The sequence below is a fragment of the Tasmannia lanceolata genome, unplaced genomic scaffold (genome assembly GCF_043159265.1).
Source record: "Tasmannia lanceolata isolate RefF3 unplaced genomic scaffold, GAP_Taslan_0.1 ptg000038l, whole genome shotgun sequence".
Lineage (NCBI taxonomy): Eukaryota > Viridiplantae > Streptophyta > Magnoliopsida > Canellales > Winteraceae > Tasmannia > Tasmannia lanceolata.
Window position 1 is genome coordinate 1777492 of NW_027518715.1, and position 22699 is coordinate 1800190.

Sequence of the window (22699 nt, forward strand, 5' to 3'; positions counted from 1 at the left end):
AATATTGAGAATGGGTTTGTTTTGCAATGCATCTGTTGATTGAAAACTTTCCTTTCCACCATCTTTTGTTTGTTTATTCATTGAATATTGAGAATGGGTTTGATATGCGGATATAAGGGTGTCAATTTTGGCTCGGGCTCGGAAGCTCGCTCGAGCTCGGCTCGAATCCTTAACGAGCCGAGCCGAGCCGGCTCTCCAGGCTCGTTAAGCTTAACGAGCCGAGCCCGATTTAGGCCAGGCTCGGCTCGGGTCGGGTCGGGTCGTTAAGGCTCGTTAAGAATTTAATATATTTAAATATATATATTATATATTAATATATACACTAAAAGGGTTGTCTAGGGAGTAAAAGGGGGAGGCAAAATATGCCACTTCATTTTAGGAACCCCATTTGTTACTTGGACCACCCCCATAGTGTAAAAAAAGTAGTGAAATTACACTATATAGGGCTGTCCAGGGAAGATGAGGGGTGTGAACAGTAAGGCTCGCGAGCCTGACCGAGCCTGACCGAGCCGAGCCGAGCCTGATTCGAGCCCGAGCTGAGCCCGAGCCGAGCTTTTGAGCTTAACGAGCCGAGCCGAGCCTGGCCAAGCTCGGCTCGGCTCGGCTCGTTTACACCCCTATGCGGATACACAAGAGGTGGCGGTCCCAAGTTAAAAAAAGGGGGCTGATAAGTCCCCAAAATCCTGTCGTGATTTTAAGTGATCTGGGTCAGTTTTTTTGGCGGATATCACGTCCCAATAAAAATGCAGAAAACGGTAAGAACCTATAAACTTTTCCTCAAATTCCATGTATTGCAGTATCCTCTTACGTTGTTTTCATTTTCCAACATTCTTATTCTTATTTCTGATGCTTATTTTGGGTTTCCATTCATTGTTTTTTTTTTTGACAATGAGAATGAGATTTTTGTAGATGAAGCCAGCTTCTAGATCATAATCTTCCAACTGTGTACCTTAAGGCCTAAAGGTATTTTGCCTATGGTTCCTTTGATTTTTACAGATATGTAATGGGATTATTTGCGTGTTTTTAAAATCAAATTTGGTTTCGATGTTTCTTTCATTTATTTAGGTGTCAAGCTTTGATTAAGGTATGATATGGGTTAGAAATAGAACGGGTTTGTTGCACTAGATAAAGCTTTAAGCCCTGAATCTAAAGTGAAGGACCTGGTTGGTAAATTCTTTGTTCTTTCTCCTTTCAAATTATCAAATGTTCAAAAGGATTTTGATAAAAAATTATCGCTTTTGATTAGAAATCCATTAAATCGCCAATTTCTCTCTTATTTTTTAGAAACGTTCAGACAATGGAGATGGGTTTCTGATGGACTAAAACAAGATGATGGATGTTAGGCTCCAAATCCAATTGAGGTCACCTTTTGATTAGACAATCCTAGGAGGGCCTTGATCCACCAAACCACCATTTACATTCTCCGAAGAAAAGGTAAAAATCTCTTTCAGCAATCTGCTCATCCTTCTGCCTTGATTTGGACATTATGGATTCTGTGATGGTGCGTAATATATATTGTTTGATGTGTCCTATGAAAATGACAGCTTTTCCACCAGGTAGCTTTTCCACCGGGTCGAGAACTGCAAATACAGAACAATGAACTGTTTTTATAGGTATTTGGGTTACAATCTCTTACTATCATTACATTCTTTAAACCAAATAGAATTATTGTCAAGTGCTAATTTGATATATATATATATATATAAGAAAATGACATTTCCCTATCTAAAATTTTCATTCAGCCTATCCTAGAATCAATAAAGCTCATCACAACTCACCTTTACACTAGCTTTCGTTTGTTTATTCATAAAATATTGAGAGTTTGTTATGCAATGCATCTGTTCATTGAAAAGTTTCCTTTCCACCATCTTTTGTTTATTTATTCATTATATATTGAGAATGGGTTTGATATGTGGATACACAAGAGGTGGCAGTCCCAAGTTAAAAAGAAGGGGGCAGATAAATCCCCAAAATCCCGTCGTGATTTTAAAAAAGTGATCTGAGTCAATTTTTTGGTTGGAAATCACGTCCCATTAAAAACGCGGAAAATGGTAAGAACCTAGAAACTTTCCCAAAAACCCATGTATTGTTGTACTATCCTCTTGCACTGTTTTCTTTTTTCAATATTCTCTTTCTTATTTCTGATGCTTATTTTGGGTTTCCATTCTGCATGTTCATCGATTGGCATTGTCTGTTTTTTGACAAAGAGAATGCGATTTTTGTAGCTGAAGCCAGCTTCCAGATCATAATCTCCCGACTGTGTACCTTAAGGCCTGGAGTTATTTTGCCTATGGTTCCATAGCTTAGTTATAAATTCCGTTCCGGTCGCCGTTCCGTTTTGGCTACTGGAACGGAACGCTCCGGTGTTTCGGCTGTTTCGTTCGGCGTTCCGGTCGAAACTTTCCGTTCCGGTCGAAAAAATAGTTAAAAATATGAAAAAAATCCAAAAAAATTAGAAATTGTTAGAAAAATATAAGAAACACTTAAATGAACTAAAAGACATATTTATTACTTAAAAACCAAAGTTTAATACAACTAAGACATAAAAAAGTAGAACATAGAAGAACAAAAGCCAAATACATAGTGCCAGCCACATCTCATATCATCTCTAAATCTAAATCAAAATGGTGGTGAATCTGGTTGAGGATCATCATACTCAACCGACTGGTAGCCCTCATCATCGCCGTCACCACCACCTCTTGGAGGAGTGTCCTCAAGGTTTGCGTCCTCGTCCTCGTCATTGACCGCATCAACTCTAGAAGGCGCTTCAATATTTTCCCATCCAATGTCGTCTGGTGTCAGAATGACATCTTCATCTTCCGCAACCCAATCCATCATAACATCTAGGTGATCTATACTCAGTGGGTCGCTAGTGGTAAAAGATCTTCTGTTTAAGTCCCTGAAAAGAATGTCCAACATAAATTAATAAGTAATACTTAAATTTTAAAGGCACGTGGTGAAATATGAGAAAATTAATTCCAATTCAATTAAGTAGTATACCTTTCTCGAAACTTGAGGTTGTAATGGACAAATACCAAGTCATTCAACCTCTGGTGCTCCAACCTGTTTCTTTTTGCCGAGTGGATGTGCTCGAAAGTGCTCAAGTTCCTTTCACATCCAGTAGCACTGCAGGTTTGGCTAAGAATTCTGACGGCGAAACTTTGTAAGTCCGGGACGTCATTTCCAAACTGGTTCCACCATGCAACTGTAAAGGAAACAATAATAGTTAAGCATTTACTTGTGGAAATTTTAAATAAAATATACTTAATTAAATGAACAAACCAATATACCTGGTCCCAATCCGCCTCGGTTGCGGATTGCCATCTTCATTGCAAACATGCCAGTGGACTCCCGATAGTTCTCAATCTTACTGGGGATGGTGTCCTGTGTAACTTCATCAGGTACTAGTCGATTAATACATTCAATCAAACCTCGGGTGACTTCATGATGCTTGGAGAATGTAGGACTGAAAAAGAGAGCAGGGTTAAGAAAGTATCCTACTGCATGGAGGGGACTGTGAAGCTGTTTGTCCCATCTTTGGTCAATAATCCTCCAGATGGGAGCATAATCTGACTTCTTGTTCTTTAGCCTAGCCTTGATGTTTTCTTTGGCCCTATCTATGGCCTCATATATGTAACCCATTGCTGGTTTGTCTTGCCGGTCTACCAAACGCAGCATCCTCACCAATGGCTCGCTGATGTTTAGAATATGCTTGCAGTTGTCCCAAAATTGTTTATCCAACACTGTACTCACGATCTCTTCACTCAATCCATGTCGAATGTACCTACTAGCAGCATACTCATCAGACACGAACATCTGTTGTAGGGCTTTCCTATGAAGCACCAGACTTTGTATACTAATGGAATTTGTAGCAAATCTAGTCCACGCAAGACGACACAAGTCCCTCCCACCCGTGAATTTCTGTCTCATCAAGTTCAATAGAGCTGCGTGGTTGTAGATAAACCTTGTAATCTTCCGAGCCCTGTTAATTGTGCTTCCTATGAGAGGAAAAACATCTGGTTTGCCCAAGTGCTCTAAAATCAAGTCTAAACAATGGGCTGCACACGGAGTCCAGAAGAATGTGGCATATTTGATTTCTAACTTCTTCCCAGCAGCTTTATAACTTGGCTCACTATCAGTTATAAACTGCACCACATTTTTCGGACCTACCTCCAAAACAATCTCATCAAAAATTGCAAACAATGCCTCAGCATTCTTCACTACGCCAGATGCATTAACAGATTTAAGGAAAACTACTCCTTTAGGACAGTACACCAAAAAGTTAATTAAGGCACACTGTTTGGTGTTTGTCCATCCATCGGCCATAATGGTAGGCCACTAGTTTTCCATGAATTCTTAACTTCTCCCAAGTAGTTGTTTACATCTTCTACAGTTTTTTTCAATATCCCCTCCCCTGTAAATCGTGAAAAGAAGGCGCCTTATAACCTGAGCCTACTGCATTTATGGCAGCAGCATCAAACATTGGCTGCCAATATGGTGAATTAGCAACATTGAAAGACAGGTTGGCATCATAGCAAAGCATGCCAACTGCCATATTTGCCCGATCAAGTGTTTCTTTTGTTGTCAAAGCACTCTTAATGCTTGGCTGGGATCCAGGGGTTGTTCGTGGTGCAAAGAAATCTCTTAACCCCCCTACAAGACCCTTCTTTTACCTCTTTGCCCCACTCGGTTCTACAACAACTGCTTTCTCCTTATTCCTAGGCTGAGGTGGTCCCATCGGTTCGTCGTCTTCATCCCCCTTCCCCTCCTCCACATCTTCTTCTGGTGTGGCATAAAAACTACCCACCTTTGCCCTTGATACACTTTTCGTAGCCCTTTCTTTTCTCATTTCGCCTAACATTTGTGCCATTCTCCATTTTACATCAGCATTGATTTTTTCCATTGCGCTACATCAACAGGAACATCCGCTAGATGTTCTTTAAACCTGGTTATACCTCCACCCTTTATGATTTTTTCACAAAAGGTGCATTTAACACAATTTTTTTGACCTGGAATTACTAGGCCATAAGCCCATGCCGGTTTATCCGATCTAGTGGGTGCGGAACCAATAGATGAGGCTCCTCCAGAAGAACTCATTTTTTAAGTTGAAATGGAGAGAGAGAATAAGGAATGAAAGAAAATTAAATCAAATAAAGCTTTAACTTTTCTTACGCCTTTTGGATGAGGGAATAAGTGAAGTAGATATAGTTGTATGTAGTGTAGTGTAGGAGATAAAAGAGTTGTAGTTGTAGGAGAAGATTTGAAGAGGAAATGAGTTGTGAAAAAACAATGGTTAGAGGGCTATTTATAGCTTTTGGGGTGAAAAATGACGCAAAATGCCCTCCTAACAGCTATAAAACGGTCATAAAATAACGGTAGAAGTGTAAAAAACAGTCCCCAACAGCTATAATGGCATTTCTGTAATTTTTGAGATTTTTATTTTATTTTTTTCAATTTGTTTTGCAAAAAGACGAAAAATGGCCTCCTAACAACTATAAAACGGTCACAAAATGAGGGCAAATGTGTAAAATACACTCGCCAACAGCCATAAATGAATTTATGTAATTTTTTGGATTTTTTTTCGAATTTTTTTGGAAAAAGATGAAAAATGTCCTCCCAACAACTATAAAACGGTAATAAAACGAGGGCAAATCTGTAAAATACACTCCCCAACGGCTTAATGGCATTTTAGTAATTTGTTTATTCATTGAATATTGAGAATGGGTTCGATATGCAGATGCACAAGAAGTGACGGTCCCAACTTAAAAAAAAAGGGGGCAGATAAATCCTCAACATCCCGTCGTGATTTTTGGAAAGTGATCTGGGTCAATTTTTTGGTTGGAAATCACGTCCCAATAAAAACGCAGAAAACGGTAAGAACCTAGAAACTTTCCCAAAAACCCATGTATTGCACTATCCTCTTGCACTGTTTTCATTTTCCAATATTCTCATTCTTATTTATGATGCTTAGTTTGGGTTTCCATTCTGCAGGTTCATCGATTAGCACTTTGTGTTTTTTGACAAAGAGAATGGGATTTTTGTAGCTGAAGTCAGCTTCCAGATCATAATCTTCTGACTGTGGTGTACCTTAAGGCCTCAAGCTATTTTGCCAAAGGCTCTATAGATTTTTACAGCTATGTAATAGGATTATTCTCAATTATTAAAAATCGAATTTGGTTTTGATGTTTCTTTCATTTATTTAGGTGTCAAGCTTTGATTGAGGTATGATATGGGTAAGAAATAGAATGGGTTTGTTGAACTAGATAAAGCTTTAAGCCTGAATCTAAAGTGAAGGACCTGGTTGGTAAACTCTTTGCACTTTCTCTTTTCAAATTATCAAATGTTCAACAGGATTTTGATCAAAATATTATCGCTTTTGATTAGAAATCTATTAAATCGCCAATCTTTCTCTTATTTTTTAGAAACGTTCAGACAATGGAAATGGGTTTCTGATGGACACAAGGAAGATACTAGATAAGAAGATGATGGATGTTAGACTCCAAATCAAATTGAGATCACCTTTTGATCAGACAATCCTAAGAGGGCCTTAATCCACCAAACCACCATTTACATTCTCTTAAAAAGAGGTAAAAATCTCTTTCTGCAATCTGCTCATCCTTCAGCCTCGATTTTTACATTATGGACTCTGTGATGGTGCGTAATTTATATTGTTTGATGCGTCCTATGAAAATGACAGCTTTTCCACCAGGTAGAGAATTGCAAATACAGAACATCGAACTGCTTTTAAAGATATTTGGGTTACAATCTCTTATTATCATTACATTATTTAAACCAAATAGAATTATTGTCAAGTGCTGTGTGTGTGACATTTCCCTATCTAAAATTTTCATTCAGCCAATCCTAGCATCCATAAAGCTCATCACAACTCACTTCCATTCCACCAGCTTTTATTTGTTTATTCATGAAACATTGAGATTTGAGAATGGGTTTGTTATGCAATGCATCTGTTGATTGAAAAGTTTCCTTTTCACCATCTTTTGTTTGTTTATTCATTTAATATTGAGAATGGGTTTGATATGCAGATACACAAGAGGTGGCGGTCCCAAGTTAAAAAAAAATAGGGCAGATAAATTCCCAAAATCCCGTCGTGATTTTAGGAAAGTGATCTGAGTCATTTTTTTGGGGCGGAAATCACGTCCCAATAAAAACGCCGAAAATGGTAAGACCCTAGAAACTTTCCCAAAAACCCATGTATTGCACTATCCTCTTGCTTTGTTTTCATTTTCCAATATTCTCATTCTTATTTCTGATGCTTATTTTGGGTTTCCATTCTGCAGGTTCATCGTTTGGCATTGGGTGTTTTTTGACAAAGTGAATGGGGTTTTTGTAGCTGAAGTCAGCTTCCAGATCATAATCTTTCAACTGTATATCTTAAGGCCTGGAGGTATTTTGCCTATGGTTCCATAGATTTTTACAGCTATGTAATGTGATTGTTCTCATTTTTTAAATCGAATTTGGTTTTCTTTTTTCTTTCATTTATTTAGGTGTCAAGCTTTGATTCAGGTATGATATGGGTAAGAATTAGAACGGGTTTGTTGCACTGGATAAAGCTTTAAGCCCTGAATCTAAAGTGAAGGACCTGGTTGGTAAACTCTTTGTACTTTCTCCTTTCAAATTATCAAATGTTCAACATGATTTTGATCAAAATATTATCGCTTTTGATTAGAAATCCATTAAATCGCCAATCTTTCTCTACTTTTTTAGAAACGTTCAGACAATAGAGATGGGTTTATGATGGACACAAAGAAGATGATGGATACGAAGATGATGGATGTTTGGCTCCAAATCCAATTGAGATGCCCTTTTGATCAGACAATCCCAGCAGGGCCTTGATCCACCAAACCACCATTTACATTCACCCAAGATCAGGTAAAAATCTCTTTCTGCAATCTGCCCATCCTTTAGCCTTGATTTGGACATTATGGATTTTGTGATGGTGCGTAATTTATATTGTTTGATGCATCCTATAAAAATGAGAGGTTTTCCACCAGGTAGAGAACTGTAAATACAGAACAACGAGCTATTTTTAAAGGTATTTGGGTGACAATCTCTTATTATTATTACATTCTTTAAACCAAATAGAATTATTGTCAAGTGCTAATTTGATGGATATATATAAGAAATGACATTTCCCTATCTAAAATTTTCATTCAACCTATCCTAGAATCCATAAAGTTCATCACAACTCATAGCCTTTCCACCAACTTTTGTTTGTTTATTCATGAAATATTGAGAATGGGTTTGTTTTGCAATGCATCTCTTTATTGAAAACTTTCCTTTCCACCATCTTTTGTTTGTTTATTCATTGAATATTTAGAATGGGTTTGATATGCAGATACTCAAGAGGTGGCAGTCCCAAGTTAAAAAAAGGGGGCCGATGAGTCCCCAAAATCCTGTCGTGATTTTAAGTGATCTGGGTCAATTTTTTGGGCGGATATCACGTCCCAATAAAAATGCAGAAAACGGTAAGAACCTAGAAACTTTTCCTAAAAACCCATGTATTGCAGTATCCTCTTGCGCTGTTTTCATTTTCCAACATTCTTATTCTTATTTCTGATGCTTATTTTGGGTTTCCATTCATTGTGTGTTTTTTGACAAAGAGAATGGGATTTTTGTAGATGAAGCCAGGTTCTAGATCATAATCTTCCAACTGTGTACCTTAAGGCCTGAAGGTATTTTGCCTATGGTACCATAGATTTTTACACCTATGTAATGGGATTATTCAAATGTCTTTAAAATCGAATTTGGTTTCGATGTTTCTTTCATTTATTTAGGTGTCAAGCTTTGATTAAGGTATGATATGGGTTAGAAATAGAACGGGTTTGTTGCACTAGATAAAGCTTTAAGCCCTGAATCTAAAGTGAAGGACTTGGTTGGTAAATTCTTTGTTCTTTCTCCTTTCAAATTATCAAATGTTCAAAAGGATTTTGATAAAAAATTATCGCTTTTGATTAGAAATCCATTAAATCGCCAATTTCTCTCTTATTTTTTAGAAACGTTCAGACAATGGAGATGGGTTTCTGATGGACAAAAACAAGATGATGGATACGAAGATGATGGATGTTAGGCTCCAAATCCAATTGAGGTCATCTTTTGATCAGACAATCTTAGGAGGGCCTTGATGCACCAAACCACCATTTACATTCTCCCAAGAACAGGTAAAAATCTCTTTTAGCAATCTGCTCATCCTTCTGCCTTGATTTGGACATTATGGATTCTGTGATGGTGCGTAATATATATTGTTTGATGTGTCCTATGAAAATGACAGCTTTTCCACCAGGTAGCTTTTCCACCAGGTCGAGAACTGCAAATACAGAACAATGAACTGTTTTTGTAGGTATTTGGGTTACAATCTCTTACTATCATTATATTCTTTAAACCAAATAGAATTATTGTCAAATGCTAATTTGGTTGATATATATATATATATATATATAAATATATATATAAGAAAATGACATTTCCCTATCTAAAATTTTCATTCAGCCTATCTTAGAATCCATAAAGCTCATCACAACTCACACCTTTACACCAGCTTTCGTTTGTTTGTTCATAAAATATTGAGAGTTTGTTATGCAATGCATCTGTTCATTGAAAAGTTTCCTTTCCACCATCTTTTGTTTATTTATTCATTGAATATTGAGAATGGGTTTGATATGTGTGTAAGCCCAAGGGTCTATCCTCATACCTTGTTTTGATGATTCTAAACTAAATTGATTATGTTTTTGAATACTAATCAATTTGCCTTGAAGTGTTGTGTTAAGATAGGTTAATCATGGAAGGAACCAACACACCACTTGGTCATGCTTGATGATGAACGAAACAAAGGACAAAGGAGCTAGAGCATACTTGGAAGAACCACATCGTGAAGGATCAACCAAGGTGAAGCTCAACACTATCATCTCAAGCAAGCACACAAATGGAAGATCTATGAAGACTAAGACCAAAGAGAAGTGTAGCTATACTAAAACTTGTTGTACATCATTTCTCTTTAGATTTCAAAGTCAAGGCAAGCTTTTTTAAGAAAATGTTTTTAAAAAGATTAACACTCCCATGATTAGAACTTAAATGGTTAAGTGAATGTTTTTGTGTGGTGGACCAACATGTTGGGACCCTCATAACATTCCAAATTATAATAAGAATAGAGTTCCAAAACTCAAAAAATAAATCAGCAACAAAAACAGGAAAAATTGCTGAATATAGGCTTCTCTGAACTCCGAGACATCTCACGGAGCTCCGAGAAATATTCCAGGGAGTATTTTTCAAAACTCTGTTTGATTTCTCAGAACTCCGAGAAACATTCTAGAAAGTGTTCTGGTTGTTTTCTCGAAACTCCGAGAATTTCTCGGAGCTCCGAGAACGTCGCGACAGCAAAAAAATATAGCCGTTTGAACTCAAACGGCTAGTTGTTTTTGGGGTCTTTTTGATACATCCACCCTCAAACGATCATATCATTTTAAGGGCTTATAAATACACGTTCAAGAGGTTCATCTACTTCTCTTGAATGATTTGAAAAATATCCTTAAGCATTCAAAACATTTAAAACCCTTTTGGCTTAAGCTTTTATTTTCTTCTCCACCAAACTTGCCTTGCACTTGCAAATCATTAGAGTTTGGATTTAAGGGCTTTTATTTGCAATCCTTTTGTGGAGAATATTCAAGGAGCAATCATTGTGCATCAAGCCTTCAAGAGAGGCCAAGCAATCTTCTTTTCATTCATTGTAAAGGTGGCTAGAGCATCCTATTCTTAATACCCTAGGGAGTAGCGCTTAAAACTTGGCGAAGAAGGAGAGTCGGTGTAAAAGGTGGCAAGGGCATCCTTATTTAATACCCTTGAGAGTGTAATCGCCTCAGAGCCGGGCATCGTGGAGGTCTCAAATAGTGGAAATCCTTGAGGACGATCTCAAGAAGAGTGGAGTAGGGCTTTGCCCGAACCACTATACATCGGTGTGTTCTTCTTTTATTCTTGCACTCTCATTTTTGTTTTTGGTTTGACATTTTCTTTTTACTGTGATATTATGTGAACTAACCAAAACTAAGCAAGAAAAGAAAAATTGAAGTAGGTTAGAACTTTTAATTTAAAAAGGGATAAATTTATTGATAAAACCAATTCACCCCCCTTTTGGTTCCATAGACCTTAATTTCAATATGCATACACAAGAGGTGGCGGTCCCAAGTTAAAAAGAAGGGGGCAGATAAATCCCCAAAATCCCGTCGTGCTTTTAAAAGAGTGATCTGAGTCAATTTTTTGGTTGGAAATCATGTCCCATTAAAAATGCGGAAAACGGTAAGAACCTAGAAACTTTCCCAAAAAACCCATGTATTGTTGCACTTTCCTCTTGCACTGTTTTCATTTTTCATTCTCATTCTTATTTCTGATGCTTATTTTGGGTTTCCATTCTGCAGGTTCATCGATTGGCATTGTGTGTTTTTTGACAAAGAGAATGGGGTTTTTTTAGCTGAGGCCTGCTTCCAAATCATAATCTTCCGACTGTGTAGCTTAAGGCTTGAAGGTATTTTGCCCATGGTTCCATAGATTTTTACTGCTATGTAATGGGATTATTCTCATTTTTTTAAAATTGGGTATGGTTTTGATGTTTCATTCATTTATTTAGGTGTCAAGATTTGATTGAGGTATGATATGGGTAAGAAATAGAATGAGTTTGTTGCACTGGACAAAGCTTTGAGCCCTGAATCGAAGGTGAAGGACCTAATTGGTATACTCTTTGTACTTTCTCCTTTGAAATTATCAAATGTTAAACATGATTTTGATAAAAAATTATCGCTTTTGATTAGAAATCCATTAAATTGCCAATCTTTCTCTTCTTTTTTAGAAACGTTCAGGCAATGGAGAAGGGTTTCTGATGGACACAAAGAAGATGATGGATGTTAGGCTCCAAATCCAATTGAGATCACCTTTTGATTAGACAATCCTAGGAGAGCCTGGATCCACCAAACCACCATTTACATTCTCCCAAGAACAGGTAAAAATCACTGTCCGCAATCTGCTCATCCTTCAGCCTTGGTTTGGACATTATTGATTCTGTGATGGTGCGTAATTTATATTGTTTGATTTGTCCTAAGAAAATGAAAGCTTTTCCACCAGATAGGGAACTGCAAATATTGTTTGATAGATTTTACAGCTATGTAAAGGGATTATTCTCATTTTTTAAAATCGAATTTGTTTTTGTTGTTTCTTTCATTTATTTTGGGGTCAAGCTTTGGTTGAGGTATGATATGGGCAAGAAATAGAACGGGTTTGTTGCACTGGATAAAGCTTTAATCCCTAAATCTAAAGTGAAGGTCCTGGTTGGTAAAGTCTTTGTACTTTCTCCTTTCAGATTAACAAATGTTGAACAGGATTTTGAGAAAAAAAATTCGCTTTTGATTAGAAATCTATGATACAATGTCGCCTCGGATATATAAGTCGCCTAAAATACAAAGTCGCCTCGATTACAATGTCGCCTTGGATACCACTTTGCCTTCTGATATAATGTAGCCTCGGATACAATGTCCCCTCGAATATAACGTCACCTCGATAATATTCTGCCTTCAATGTCGCCTCAAATACAATGTTGCCTCGGATATAATGTCGCCTTGGATATAACAATTCCTCGGGTACAATATAGCCTCGGATACAATGTCGCCTTCGGATACCACGATGTCTGCGGATATAACGTCGCCTCGGATACAATATCACCTCAGATATAATGTCGCATCGATAATATGCTGCCTTCAATGTCGCCTCAAATACAATCGTGACTCGAATACAATGTTGCCTCAGATACAATGTCGCCTCGGATACAATGTCACCTCGGATATAACAATTCCTCGGATACAATAAAGCTTCGGATACAATGTTGCCTTGGATACAATATTGCCTTCGGATAATATGTCTCCTTTGATAAAATTATGCCTTCGGATATAACATCGCCTCGATAATATGTTGCCTTCAATGTCCCCTCAAATACAATGTTGCCTCGAATACACTGTTGCCTCCTATAGAATGTCGCCTCAGATAGAACAATTCTTCGGATACAATATAGCCTCGGATACAATGTTGCCTCGGAAACAATGTTGCCTTCCGATACCACGATGCCATCGGAAATAGCGTCGCCCTTCGGATATGGCGTCGCCTTGGATACAATGTTCCATCACTGATACAATGTCGCCTTGATAATATGTTGCCTTCAATGTCGCCTCAAATACAATGTCGCCCTCGTATATAACAATTCGTCGGATACAATATAGCCTAGGATACATTGTTGCTCAGATATAACATTTCCTGGGAAATAACAATTCCTTCGATACCACGATGCCTTCGGATATAGCGTCGCCTTGGATTCAATGTCGCCTCGGATATAACACTTCCTCTGATACAGTATAGCCTCAGATACAATGTTGCCTCGGATACAATGTCGCCTCGATAATATGTTGCTTTCAATGTTGCCTTGGATACAATGTTGCCTCGGATATAACAATTCCTCGAATACTATATATCCTCGGATACAATGTTACCTCAGATACAATGTCGCCTTCAGATACCACGATGCCTTCAGATACCACGATGCCTTCGGATATAATGTCGCCTCGGATACAATGTCGCCTCGGATATTACGTCGCCTTAATAGTATGTTGCTTTCAATGTTGCCTCAGATATAACTATTCCTCGGATACTATATAGCCTCGGATACAATGTTACCTCAGATACAATGTCGCCTTCGGATACCAGGATGCCTTCGGATATAATGTCGCCTCGGATACAATGTCGCCTCGGATATTACGTCGCCTCGATAATATGTTGCTTTCAATGTTGCCTCGGATAAAATGTTGCCTCGAGTATAACAATTCCTCGGACACTATATAGCCTCGGATACAATGTTACCTCAGATAGAATGTCGCCTCGAATATAACACCGTGTCGATAATATGTTGCCTTCAGTGTCGCCTCAAATACAATGTTTCCTCGAATATAATGTCTCATCGGATACAATGTCGCCTCGGATATAACAATTCCTCGGATACTATATAGCCTCAGATACAATGTCGTCTCGGATAGAATGTCGCCTCAAATATAACATCGCGTCGATAATATATTGCCTTCAGTGTCGCCTCAAATACAATGTTTCCTCGAATACAATGTCTCCTCGGATACAATGTGATGGGGTGTAAAAACTCAAGCCTATAGCAGGCCGCCACCTGTCCTGGAGTAGGTGAACTCCAGCCTCTAGCAGGCCACCACCTGTCCTGGAGTAGGTGAACTCTAGCCTCTAGCAGGCCACCACCTGTCCTGGAGTAGGTGAACTCCAGCCTATGGCAGACCGCCACCTGTCCCGGAGTAGGTGAACTCCAGCCTCTAACAGGCCACCACCTGTCCTGGAGTAGGTGAACTCCAGCCTATAGCAGGCTGCCATCTGCCCTTGGGTGGGCAACCCCACGCCATCAACTTTCTCTCTATAAAAGGAGGTTAAAAGCTAAAACCAAGGGTAATGAAAAAACAACCTTCCTCCTAAAAAAAAACTCTTAAACTAGCTCTGCACTCCTGCTCATATACTGACTTGAGTGTCGAAGGGCCTGTCCGGAGTAACACCCGGGTTGGTCTTCTGACCTCGTTTGCTTCTGTGCAGAACACAGCCACTTCATTTGAATCCCGCCGAACTCGACTCTTTCACTTCGGTTCCTCTGGTCATCCGGCTTAGCCCTTACGTCACTGCCGTACCTGTTACCGATTTTCGGTCTAACAGATTGGCGCCATCCGTGGGACCGCGAACTAAAAGCTGTTCAAATCCCTTTACAAAATGGCAGGACGGAGGAATGCTCGGATACCAACTGCACGGACTACCCGCTCCGTGCTACCACGCAGGACTCGTAGTGAGTGAATCACCTCGCAGGTGGTGGCTACTTCTGCTACAGCCGGACAGAGCCCGGCTCGTTCAGAGCATCTCAATCCCACTCCTACTCCGGATCAAGTCCAAACCCTCTTTCAACCAATGACGGCTCTTGTTGGCCAGTACCAACAACTTATCCAGGCGCCTCCCCAAAATCCCCCAGAAGCTTCACGACCTGTACAGGAAAGGTCGCGCCCTCACGGAGAAGGGTCGGCGCGCTGCGATGAAGACCGGACTCGCCACTCAAGGCAAGTCCATCACTCATGGGCCAGGCATGCGCATACGGAGCCTCACCGCCGCCGAAGGTCGCGGTCCCACTCTCTGTGAAAGCTCCGAGCTCATGAAAACCGCACACAGCAAGAGAAGTTCCGGCCTCGTCAAAAGAGTCCGGAAAGTCAGTCCGGCTCTGCGGCGAGCCAGTCGGTGGAAAGAAACAGATCACCGGACCAGCCAGACCGCAGAGCTGATCCAATGCTTCAAAGGATGGAAGAAATGGACCACCGTATAGAAGAGCTGGCGAAAGATCATAGCCGACCTATTGTACGGGCGTTCTCAAGTAGAACGCCATTAACCGACGATGTCATGAGTGCCCTAGCACCTAGAGGGTTAAAAATGCCAACCGTCCCGCAATATGACGGGACAACCGACCCAGTAGACCACTTGGAGACGTTCAGAGCGATGATGTTCCTCCACGGCGCATCCGATGGCTTCCTCTGCAGAGCATTCCCGACAACACTGACCGGTGCGGCCCGGGACTGGTACTCCAGAATTAAACCGAACTCCATCAGCAACTTTGAAGATTTTGGGGACGATCTGGTCCGCCATTTCATGAGCAGCCGCAGGCCAAGGAAAACAACATCCCTGATGGCCTTGCGGCAGGAGGATCACGAACCTCTCAAGGCGTTCGTTCGCCGCTTTAACAGGGAGGCACTCCAAGTACCGAATTTGGACCCCTCAGCTGCAATGAGCGCGCTCCTCGCGGGTGCCAGATCCAATGACTTCCGCCGCTCAGTGGCTTGTCAAAATCCGCACTCACTGGCGGACCTAATGACCGGAGCTGAGGAGTACATAGCAGTGGAGGAAACGCTGGTAGCCCTGGACTCGACTCGGAGGAGAACTTCTGAGGACAAGAACCCTACCAAGCAGCGTAGGGAGGATAAGGCCCCCAGAAGAGAGAAGTCCCCCCAGAGGAGAGAAGAGACCTTCACGCCTCTCAACACCTCCAGGAAACATATATTAGCCGCCATCAGTGGAGAAGAATTCCTGAGGTGGCCAACCAGAATGATCTCCAAAGGGAACAAAAGAGACCAATCAAAATACTGTCGGTTCCACAGGGACCACGGCCACGACACAGATGAATGCTGGCAACTCAAGGAAGAAATTGAGCAGCTGATTGGCCGAGGTTACTTGAAAAAGTATGTCCGAGGTGATGGCTCCAGAAGGGAGCGCAGAGAAAAGAGTCCTCAGGGCCGCAACCCTCGACGGTCGCAGCCGCCCTCTGTCCGGAACCAATCTCCTCTGCCGCCTAGTTCGCAGCCAGGGGCATAGCAACCCCAACCAAGGGGGGTCATCGGCACGATCATGGGCGGACCGGCCGCGGGGGGCACATCAACCGCTGCTCGTAAGGCATATGCACGTCGTGTCAACGCCGTGCACACATGCAGCAAGAAGACGAAGACGGAGAACGAGATCTCCTTTTTAGATGCGGACCTCGACAACCTGATACTGCCTCAGGATGACGCCTTGGTTTTAACCATGCTCGTTGCAAACTGGGAAGTAAAGAAAATACTTGTTGACAACGGGAGTTCGGCGGACATCTTGTACTATCATGCTTTCCAGAAGATGATGATAGGCGACGACCGTTTGAAGCCGGCGAACTCAGACCTGTTCGGTTTCTCAGGAGAGGTTGTGAAAGTGGAGGGACAAATTGAACTCCCAGTCCTCGTCGGAGAACCGCCCTGTCAAGCCTTTACCATGGTCAATTTCCTAGTAGTGAGGGCCACTTCGGTCTATAACGCTATTTTGGGACGGCCTGGTCAGAACCTGATTCGTGCAGTCGCTTCCGCGTATCACCAAAAGATGAAATTCACAACGCCAAACGGCATGGGAGAAGTTCGGGGAGACTAACCCCAGTTCAGAGAGTGCTATGCAATGGCACTAAAAGGCAAAAATGCAGTGGAATCGTTGCCGATTGAGCTACTCGATCTGAGGGACGAATTTCGGGGGACGCAATCCGCCAAAGACCTCATCTCCGTCTCGTTGAGCCCAGACGACAATGATAAAGTCGTTCAGATCGGCTCCTCTCTGAGCAGCAATATCCAGCACCACCTCACTGAATTCCTTCAAGACAATGCGGATGTCTTTGCGTGGGCTCCCGTTGACATGCCTGGCATCGACCCAGAGATCAGCACGCACAGACTCGGTGTTGACTCAACTTGTAGGCCGGTGAAACAGAAAAGAAGGCATTTCGCTTTCGAAAGAAGGAAGGCGATAAAAGAAGAAGTGGAGAGGCTTTTAAAGGCTGACTTCATTCGAGAAATCCAGTACCCGGACTGGTTGGCAAACGTAGTCTTGGTGAAGAAAACGAATGGGAAGTGGGGGACCTGCGTTGATTTCACTGATCTGAACAAGGCCTGTCCCAAGGACAGTTATCTGCTCCCGAAAATCGACCAGCTCATTGACGCCACCGCAGGTCACGAGCTGCTGAGCTTCATGGATGCCTTCTCCTGGTATAACTAAATCAGAATGTATGAGTCAGACATACCAAAGACTTCGTTCGTGACAGATCAGGGACGTACTGCTACCGTGTCATGCCCTTCGGCCTCAAAAATGCCGGAGCCACTTATCAAAGGCTCGTGAACAGACTCTTCCAGAAGCATATCGGCTGTAACATGGAAGTCTATGTCGACGATATGCTGGTCAAAAGCCGAAGTGCACAGGATCATGTGTCCGATCTGAGAGAAACATTTCAGGTCCTGAAAAAGCACAGCATGAAGCTCAACCCCACCAAGTGCACTTTCGGCGTCAGCTCTGGAAAGTTCTTAGGATTTATGGTAAGCTAGAGAGGAATAGAGGCCAATCCAGAAAAGATCAGGGCCGTGGTGGAGCTCACTCCACCAAAAACAATCAGAGAAGTGCAACGGCTCACAGGAATGGTGGCCGCGTTGGGGCGCTTCATCTCGAAATCTGCAGAGAGGTGCCTACCCTTCTTCAACGTAGTCAAAGGACTCAAGACTGCGCCCTGGACAGAGGAGTGCCAAACCGCATTCGAAGAATTAAAGCAGTACTTATCCTCTCCACCACTGTTGACAAAGCCAGAGCCAGGTGAGGAGCTACTCCTGTATCTGTCTGTAAGCCCCACGGCTCTAGCAGCCGTCCTAGTTCGTGAAGAGCACCACCAGCAAAAGCCTGTCTATTATGTCAGCAAAGTTCTCCATGACGCCGAAATCAGGTACTAGCGGGTCGAGAAATTGGCTTACGCACTGGTTATGGCAGCCAGGAAGTTGAGGCCGTATTTTCAAGCCCACACTATAAAAGTCCTGACCGATCAGCCGCTCAGGCAAGTTCTCCATCGACCAGACATCTCGGGACGACTCGTGAAATGGGCCGTGGAGCTGAGCGAATTCGACATCCAGTACGCGCCAAGGCTAGTGATCAAGGCTCAAGTGCTGGCAGACTTAGTGGCTGAGTACACCATCCCCCAGTAGATCACTGAATCCGAAATTGTTCAAACCTCAGTTGTGGAAAAGTCACTCACAACGAAAGAACAATCAGAAGATGGGACTGAAGCAGCAATCATCCCCGCATCCCCAGAGCAGAATCCATCAACCGCCGAACTAATCTGGGAAGTGTACGTCGACGGATCTTCGAACAAGGGTGGCTGTGGAGCTGGTTTGGTTCTCACCGGACCCGATAACTTCACCGCAGATTATGCCCTGAGGTTCGGATTCCGCGCGTCCAACAATGAGGCAGAGTATGAAGCCCTCCTCACCGGAATGAATCTCGCAGTTCAGACCAGAGCCCAAAGGCTTAAAGCGTACTGCGACTCCCAACTGGTGGCAAACCAGATTCAAGGAGTCTACGAGGCCCGCGACGAGCGTATGGTCAAATACCTCTCCAAGGTTCGCCTGCTAGCCAGCAAGTTCAAAAGTTTTGAGGTCATCAGAATCCCCAGAACAGAGAATGCAAAAGCAGATGTGCTGTCCAAGCTGGCCGCCTCCGGATACACCACTCTCGGGAGTATATGTATGGAGTTCTTACAGAGATCTAGTATCGAATGTGAAGCCACTGAGGTAATGCAGGTGGAGCACGAGCCCTGCTGGATGGACGAAATCATTGAATACCTGCGTACTGGAAAGCTTCCTGAAGCAAAGAAGGAGGCCCGCAAGGTGACGCAGAGAGCAGCTCGGTTTTCCCTCGATGGTGAGAATCTGTACAAAAGATCGTACACCCTCCCGTACCTAAAGTGCCTCCGGTCAGGCGACGCCGCGTACACCCTGCAAGAGACGCACGAAGGGATCTGTGGAGAGCATTTGGGGGGCAAGGCCCTAGCAATCAAAGTGCTGCTCAGAGGCCTGTACTGGCCTACCTTAAGACAGGATGCGCTGATTCTGGTTAAAAGGTGCGAGAGATGCCAGAAATTCTCTCCCACAATCCACCAACCTGCCGTGTCGATGGCCCCGATCATCAGCCCACTCCCCTTCGCAGTGTGGGGGATGGACATCCTGGGCCCCTTTCCACCGGCCTCCGGAAGACGCGTGTTTGTGGTAGTAGCGATCGACTATTTTACCAAGTGGGTGGAGGCTGAACCTCTGGCCCAGATCACAGAGAAAAACGTGCAGAACTTCTTCTGGAAATCAGTAGTTTGCAGATTTGGGATTCCCCGCATTTTGATAACGGACAACGGGAGACAGTTTGACTGCAAGAACTTCCGAAAATTCTGCTCCGACTTGAAGATTGAGCAGAGATTTACTTTAGTGGCGCACCCTCAGACGAATGGGCAGACAGAAGTGACAAACAGAATCCTTCTTCAGGGAATTAAAAAGAGGCTGGATGATAAGGCTGGCCGATGGGTAGATGAGCTTTATCATTAACTGTGGGCGTATCGAACCACCCCGCACACATCGACGGGAGAGTCACCATTCAACTTGTCCTTTGGGACGGAGGCGGTAATACCCGTCGATGTGGGCGCCCCGTCTCCCAGAGTCACCAACTTCAGTGAGCAACTCAATGATGACGGGCTCCGTGCGAACCTCGACTTGCTGGAGGAAGCCCGGGAAGAGTCTCGAATCAGAGTCGCCGTCTACAAGCAGAAAGTGTCCAACTACCATAATTCAAAGATACGACCCAGAGAATTCCGAACAGGAGATTTAGTGCTGAGGAAAGCTTCCGTCTCCCAACCAAAGAAAGTCGGAAAACTCTCCCCGACCTGGGAGGGGCCGTATCGAGTGAAAGAAGTAATTCGCCCAGGAAGTTATAAGCTAGAGACACTGGAGGAGCACTTATTACCCCATGCATGGAACTCTAAGAATCTCAGGAAATACTATCACTAGCCAAACGTCGGACGAGAAATGTAATGTTGTAAATGTAAATACATGTTAAATATGAATGATATGGAAACTCTTTTGCAGATCTCCGCGCCTTTTGGAAACCCAGTTCACTAAAACTCGGGAACTTATTATTATTTGGAAACCCAGTCTACTAAAACTCGGAAACCCAGTTCTCTAAAACTTGGGTACTCGCTGCTTGGTTCGCCACGGCTTGTCTCCGCAAAGGCCGGGAGCTCACTCCTGGTTCGGAACCAGCCCGGACAGCAGAAAGCAAAGCCGCATGGAAACCCAGTTCGCTAAAACTCGGGTACTTATTATTATTTGGAAACCCAGTTCACTAAAACTCGGGTACTTATTATCTGGAAACCCAGTTCTCTAAAACTTGGGTACTCGCTGCTTGGTTCGCCACGGCTCGTCTCCGCAAAGGCCGGGAGCTCACTCCTGGTCCGGAACCAGCCCGGACAGCAGAAACCAAAGCCGCCTGGAAATCCAGTTCGCTAAAACTCGGGTACTTATTATTATTTGGAAACCTGGTTCACTAAAACTCGGGTACTTATTATCTGGAAACCCAGTTCTCTAAAACTTGGGTACTCGCTGCTTGGTTCGCCACGGCTCGTCTCCGCAAAGGTCGGGAGGTCACTCCTAGTCCGGAACCAGCCCGGACAGCAGAAACCAAAGCCGCCTGGAAACCCAGTTCGCTAAAACTCGGGTACTTATTATTATTTGGAAACCCAGTTCACTAAAACTCGGGTACTTATTATCTGGAAACCCAGTTCTCTAAAACTTGGGTACTCGCTGCTTGGTTCGCCACGGCTCGTCTCCGCAAAGGCCGGGAGCTCACTCCTGGTCCGGAACCAGCCCAGACAGCAGAAACCAAAGCCGCTTGGAAATCCAGTTCGCTAAAACTCGGGTATTTATTATTATTTGGAAACCCAGTTCACTAAAACTTGGGTACTTATTATCTGGAAACCCGGTTCTCTAAAACTTGGGTACTCGCTGCTTGGTTCGCCACGGCTCGTCTCCGCAATGGCCGTGAGCTCACCCCTGGTCAGGAACCAGCCCGGACAGCAGAAACCAAAGCCGCCTGGAAACCCAGTTCACTAAAACTCGGGTACTTATTATCTGGAAACCCAGTTCACCAAAACTTGGGAATTCACAACATAGTTTCTCAAAAGCCCGCCCACAGCATAGAATTAAACAGATTAATTAGAGGCCAACAAGAAAACAGGTAGACACCAAAATATAATTTCTATCTATATCCATAAAAGAGTAGGGCCTTAAAGGGCCATTATAAAAATGAGGCCTCAAAAGGCTGTTACAAAAGTGGGGTCTCTAAGGACCAGTACAAAAAGAATCAGATGAGACAACTCAAGAGGCCCCTTGGCTGCCACCCCGTTGTACGTCCGCCTCTGGGACCACTGCGACCGCGGTAGTGACCGGCTCATCGTCGTCAAGCACCGGTGGTTCAGGGATATTCAGGCCGGTCAGGGTCACGGTTGGATTGGACGCTTTGACCTGCTCGAGACAGTCAAGGAATCCAATCTTATATGCCTCACTGGACAAACTGAAAAGTTCGTCCTCCTTTTGTAGGGCCTCCGCGACGGCCTCTGCGACGGCCGCATTCTGTCTCTCCTTAGCTCTCTCCTTCTGGGCGTTGAGGGCTTCAGTTGCTTTCTGCTTCTGATGGGCCAGCTCTTCTTTAAGCAGCTTCTTCTCCGCCTCCGTCCGTCTAATGTTAATTTGGAGCTCCTCCGCCTCCTTCGCCAGTTTCCCATTCTCCGCCTCTGACTTTGTTATAGCCCCGGAGAATTTCTTGCTCTTCTCCCGAAGATCATTATAGTACACTCAAATCTGCAGGCAAGTAAGTGTCAACACAAAAAAAAGCAAAGCAAAAGACAGAACAAAAACGAGCATACTCGTGAGCCACCTTACCTGATAGAGTGAAGAGAAGATGGCCTCGTCGGCCGTAGCTGGCGGTTCGTGAAGAACCTGCTGCTTATCCTTCCTGAGGATAGCCTTGCTGAGGATCTCCGCAACGATCCGGCTCTCGCCCAGGCCGGTGTCATCTTTTTGAACGGCCCAGTTGGGCCGAAAAACATTGTCTCCCGTCTTCGCTAGGGGAGGACGGGCTCCAGCTCCAGCGGATGTGCCACCAGACTTTGAAGAGCCGGCCCCTCGTCCGTAGGCACCAACCAGTTTCACCGTAGTTTTGCCTTTGGGAGGCGGTTGAGGCGCGGTGTCTA

At 43.2% G+C, this 22699-nt stretch overlaps 2 protein-coding genes and 1 long non-coding RNA gene across 7 annotated transcripts; 2 read left to right on the top strand and 1 right to left on the bottom strand.

Annotated features, from left to right (window-relative positions):
• Positions 1-2619: 2619 nt before the first annotated feature.
• LOC143862945 (uncharacterized) lies at positions 2620-4555 on the bottom strand. The gene is made up of 4 exons (XM_077373848.1): positions 4447-4555; positions 3291-4259; positions 3001-3205; positions 2620-2899 (listed from the first exon to the last, which is right to left on the bottom strand). The coding sequence occupies exons 1-4, from the start codon at positions 4553-4555 to the stop codon at positions 2620-2622; spliced, it is 1563 nt and encodes a 520-aa protein (XP_077229963.1).
• A 1184-nt stretch (positions 4556-5739) lies between these two features.
• Positions 5740-12287, top strand: LOC143862975 (uncharacterized). 5 transcript variants are annotated; one of them, XR_013240605.1, is made up of 16 exons: positions 5740-5873; positions 5992-6304; positions 6423-6587; positions 7044-7180; positions 7299-7405; positions 7506-7607; positions 7726-7890; positions 8357-8486; positions 8640-8693; positions 8796-8897; positions 9015-9179; positions 9290-9358; positions 9774-10967; positions 11427-11533; positions 11636-11737; positions 11855-12287. It is a non-coding gene; the product is annotated as an uncharacterized LOC143862975 (long non-coding RNA). The 5 variants fall into 5 exon arrangements; XR_013240608.1 differs by having other exon boundaries at positions 9774-9903; XR_013240606.1 differs by having other exon boundaries at positions 9290-9354; positions 9786-10967.
• A 5772-nt stretch (positions 12288-18059) lies between these two features.
• Positions 18060-20000, top strand: LOC143862946 (uncharacterized). Its single transcript, XM_077373849.1, has 3 exons — positions 18060-18326; positions 18615-19528; positions 19778-20000. The coding sequence occupies exons 1-3, from the start codon at positions 18060-18062 to the stop codon at positions 19998-20000; spliced, it is 1404 nt and encodes a 467-aa protein (XP_077229964.1).
• The last annotated feature ends 2699 nt before the right edge of the window (positions 20001-22699 follow it).

What these genes read in the sequence shown, in the direction of transcription:
- LOC143862945 (XM_077373848.1), bottom strand. Translation starts at nt 4,555, where the DNA reads ATGGCAGTTGGCATGCTTTGCTATGATGCCAACCTGTCTTTCAATGTT. An exon ending in CATAAATGCAGTAGGCTCAG is followed by an intron (nt 4,260 to 4,446) that starts GTTATAAGGCGC and finishes ACTGTCCTAAAG; the next exon opens with GAGTAGTTTTCCTTAAATCT. An exon ending in AACCTCAAGTTTCGAGAAAG is followed by an intron (nt 2,900 to 3,000) that starts GTATACTACTTA and finishes CATTCTTTTCAG; the next exon opens with GGACTTAAACAGAAGATCTT.
- LOC143862946 (XM_077373849.1), top strand. Translation starts at nt 18,060, where the DNA reads ATGGTGGCCGCGTTGGGGCGCTTCATCTCGAAATCTGCAGAGAGGTGC. An exon ending in AGCAAAAGCCTGTCTATTAT is followed by an intron (nt 18,327 to 18,614) that starts GTCAGCAAAGTT and finishes ATCCCCCAGTAG; the next exon opens with ATCACTGAATCCGAAATTGT. An exon ending in GCGCTGATTCTGGTTAAAAG is followed by an intron (nt 19,529 to 19,777) that starts GTGCGAGAGATG and finishes AGTAGTTTGCAG; the next exon opens with ATTTGGGATTCCCCGCATTT.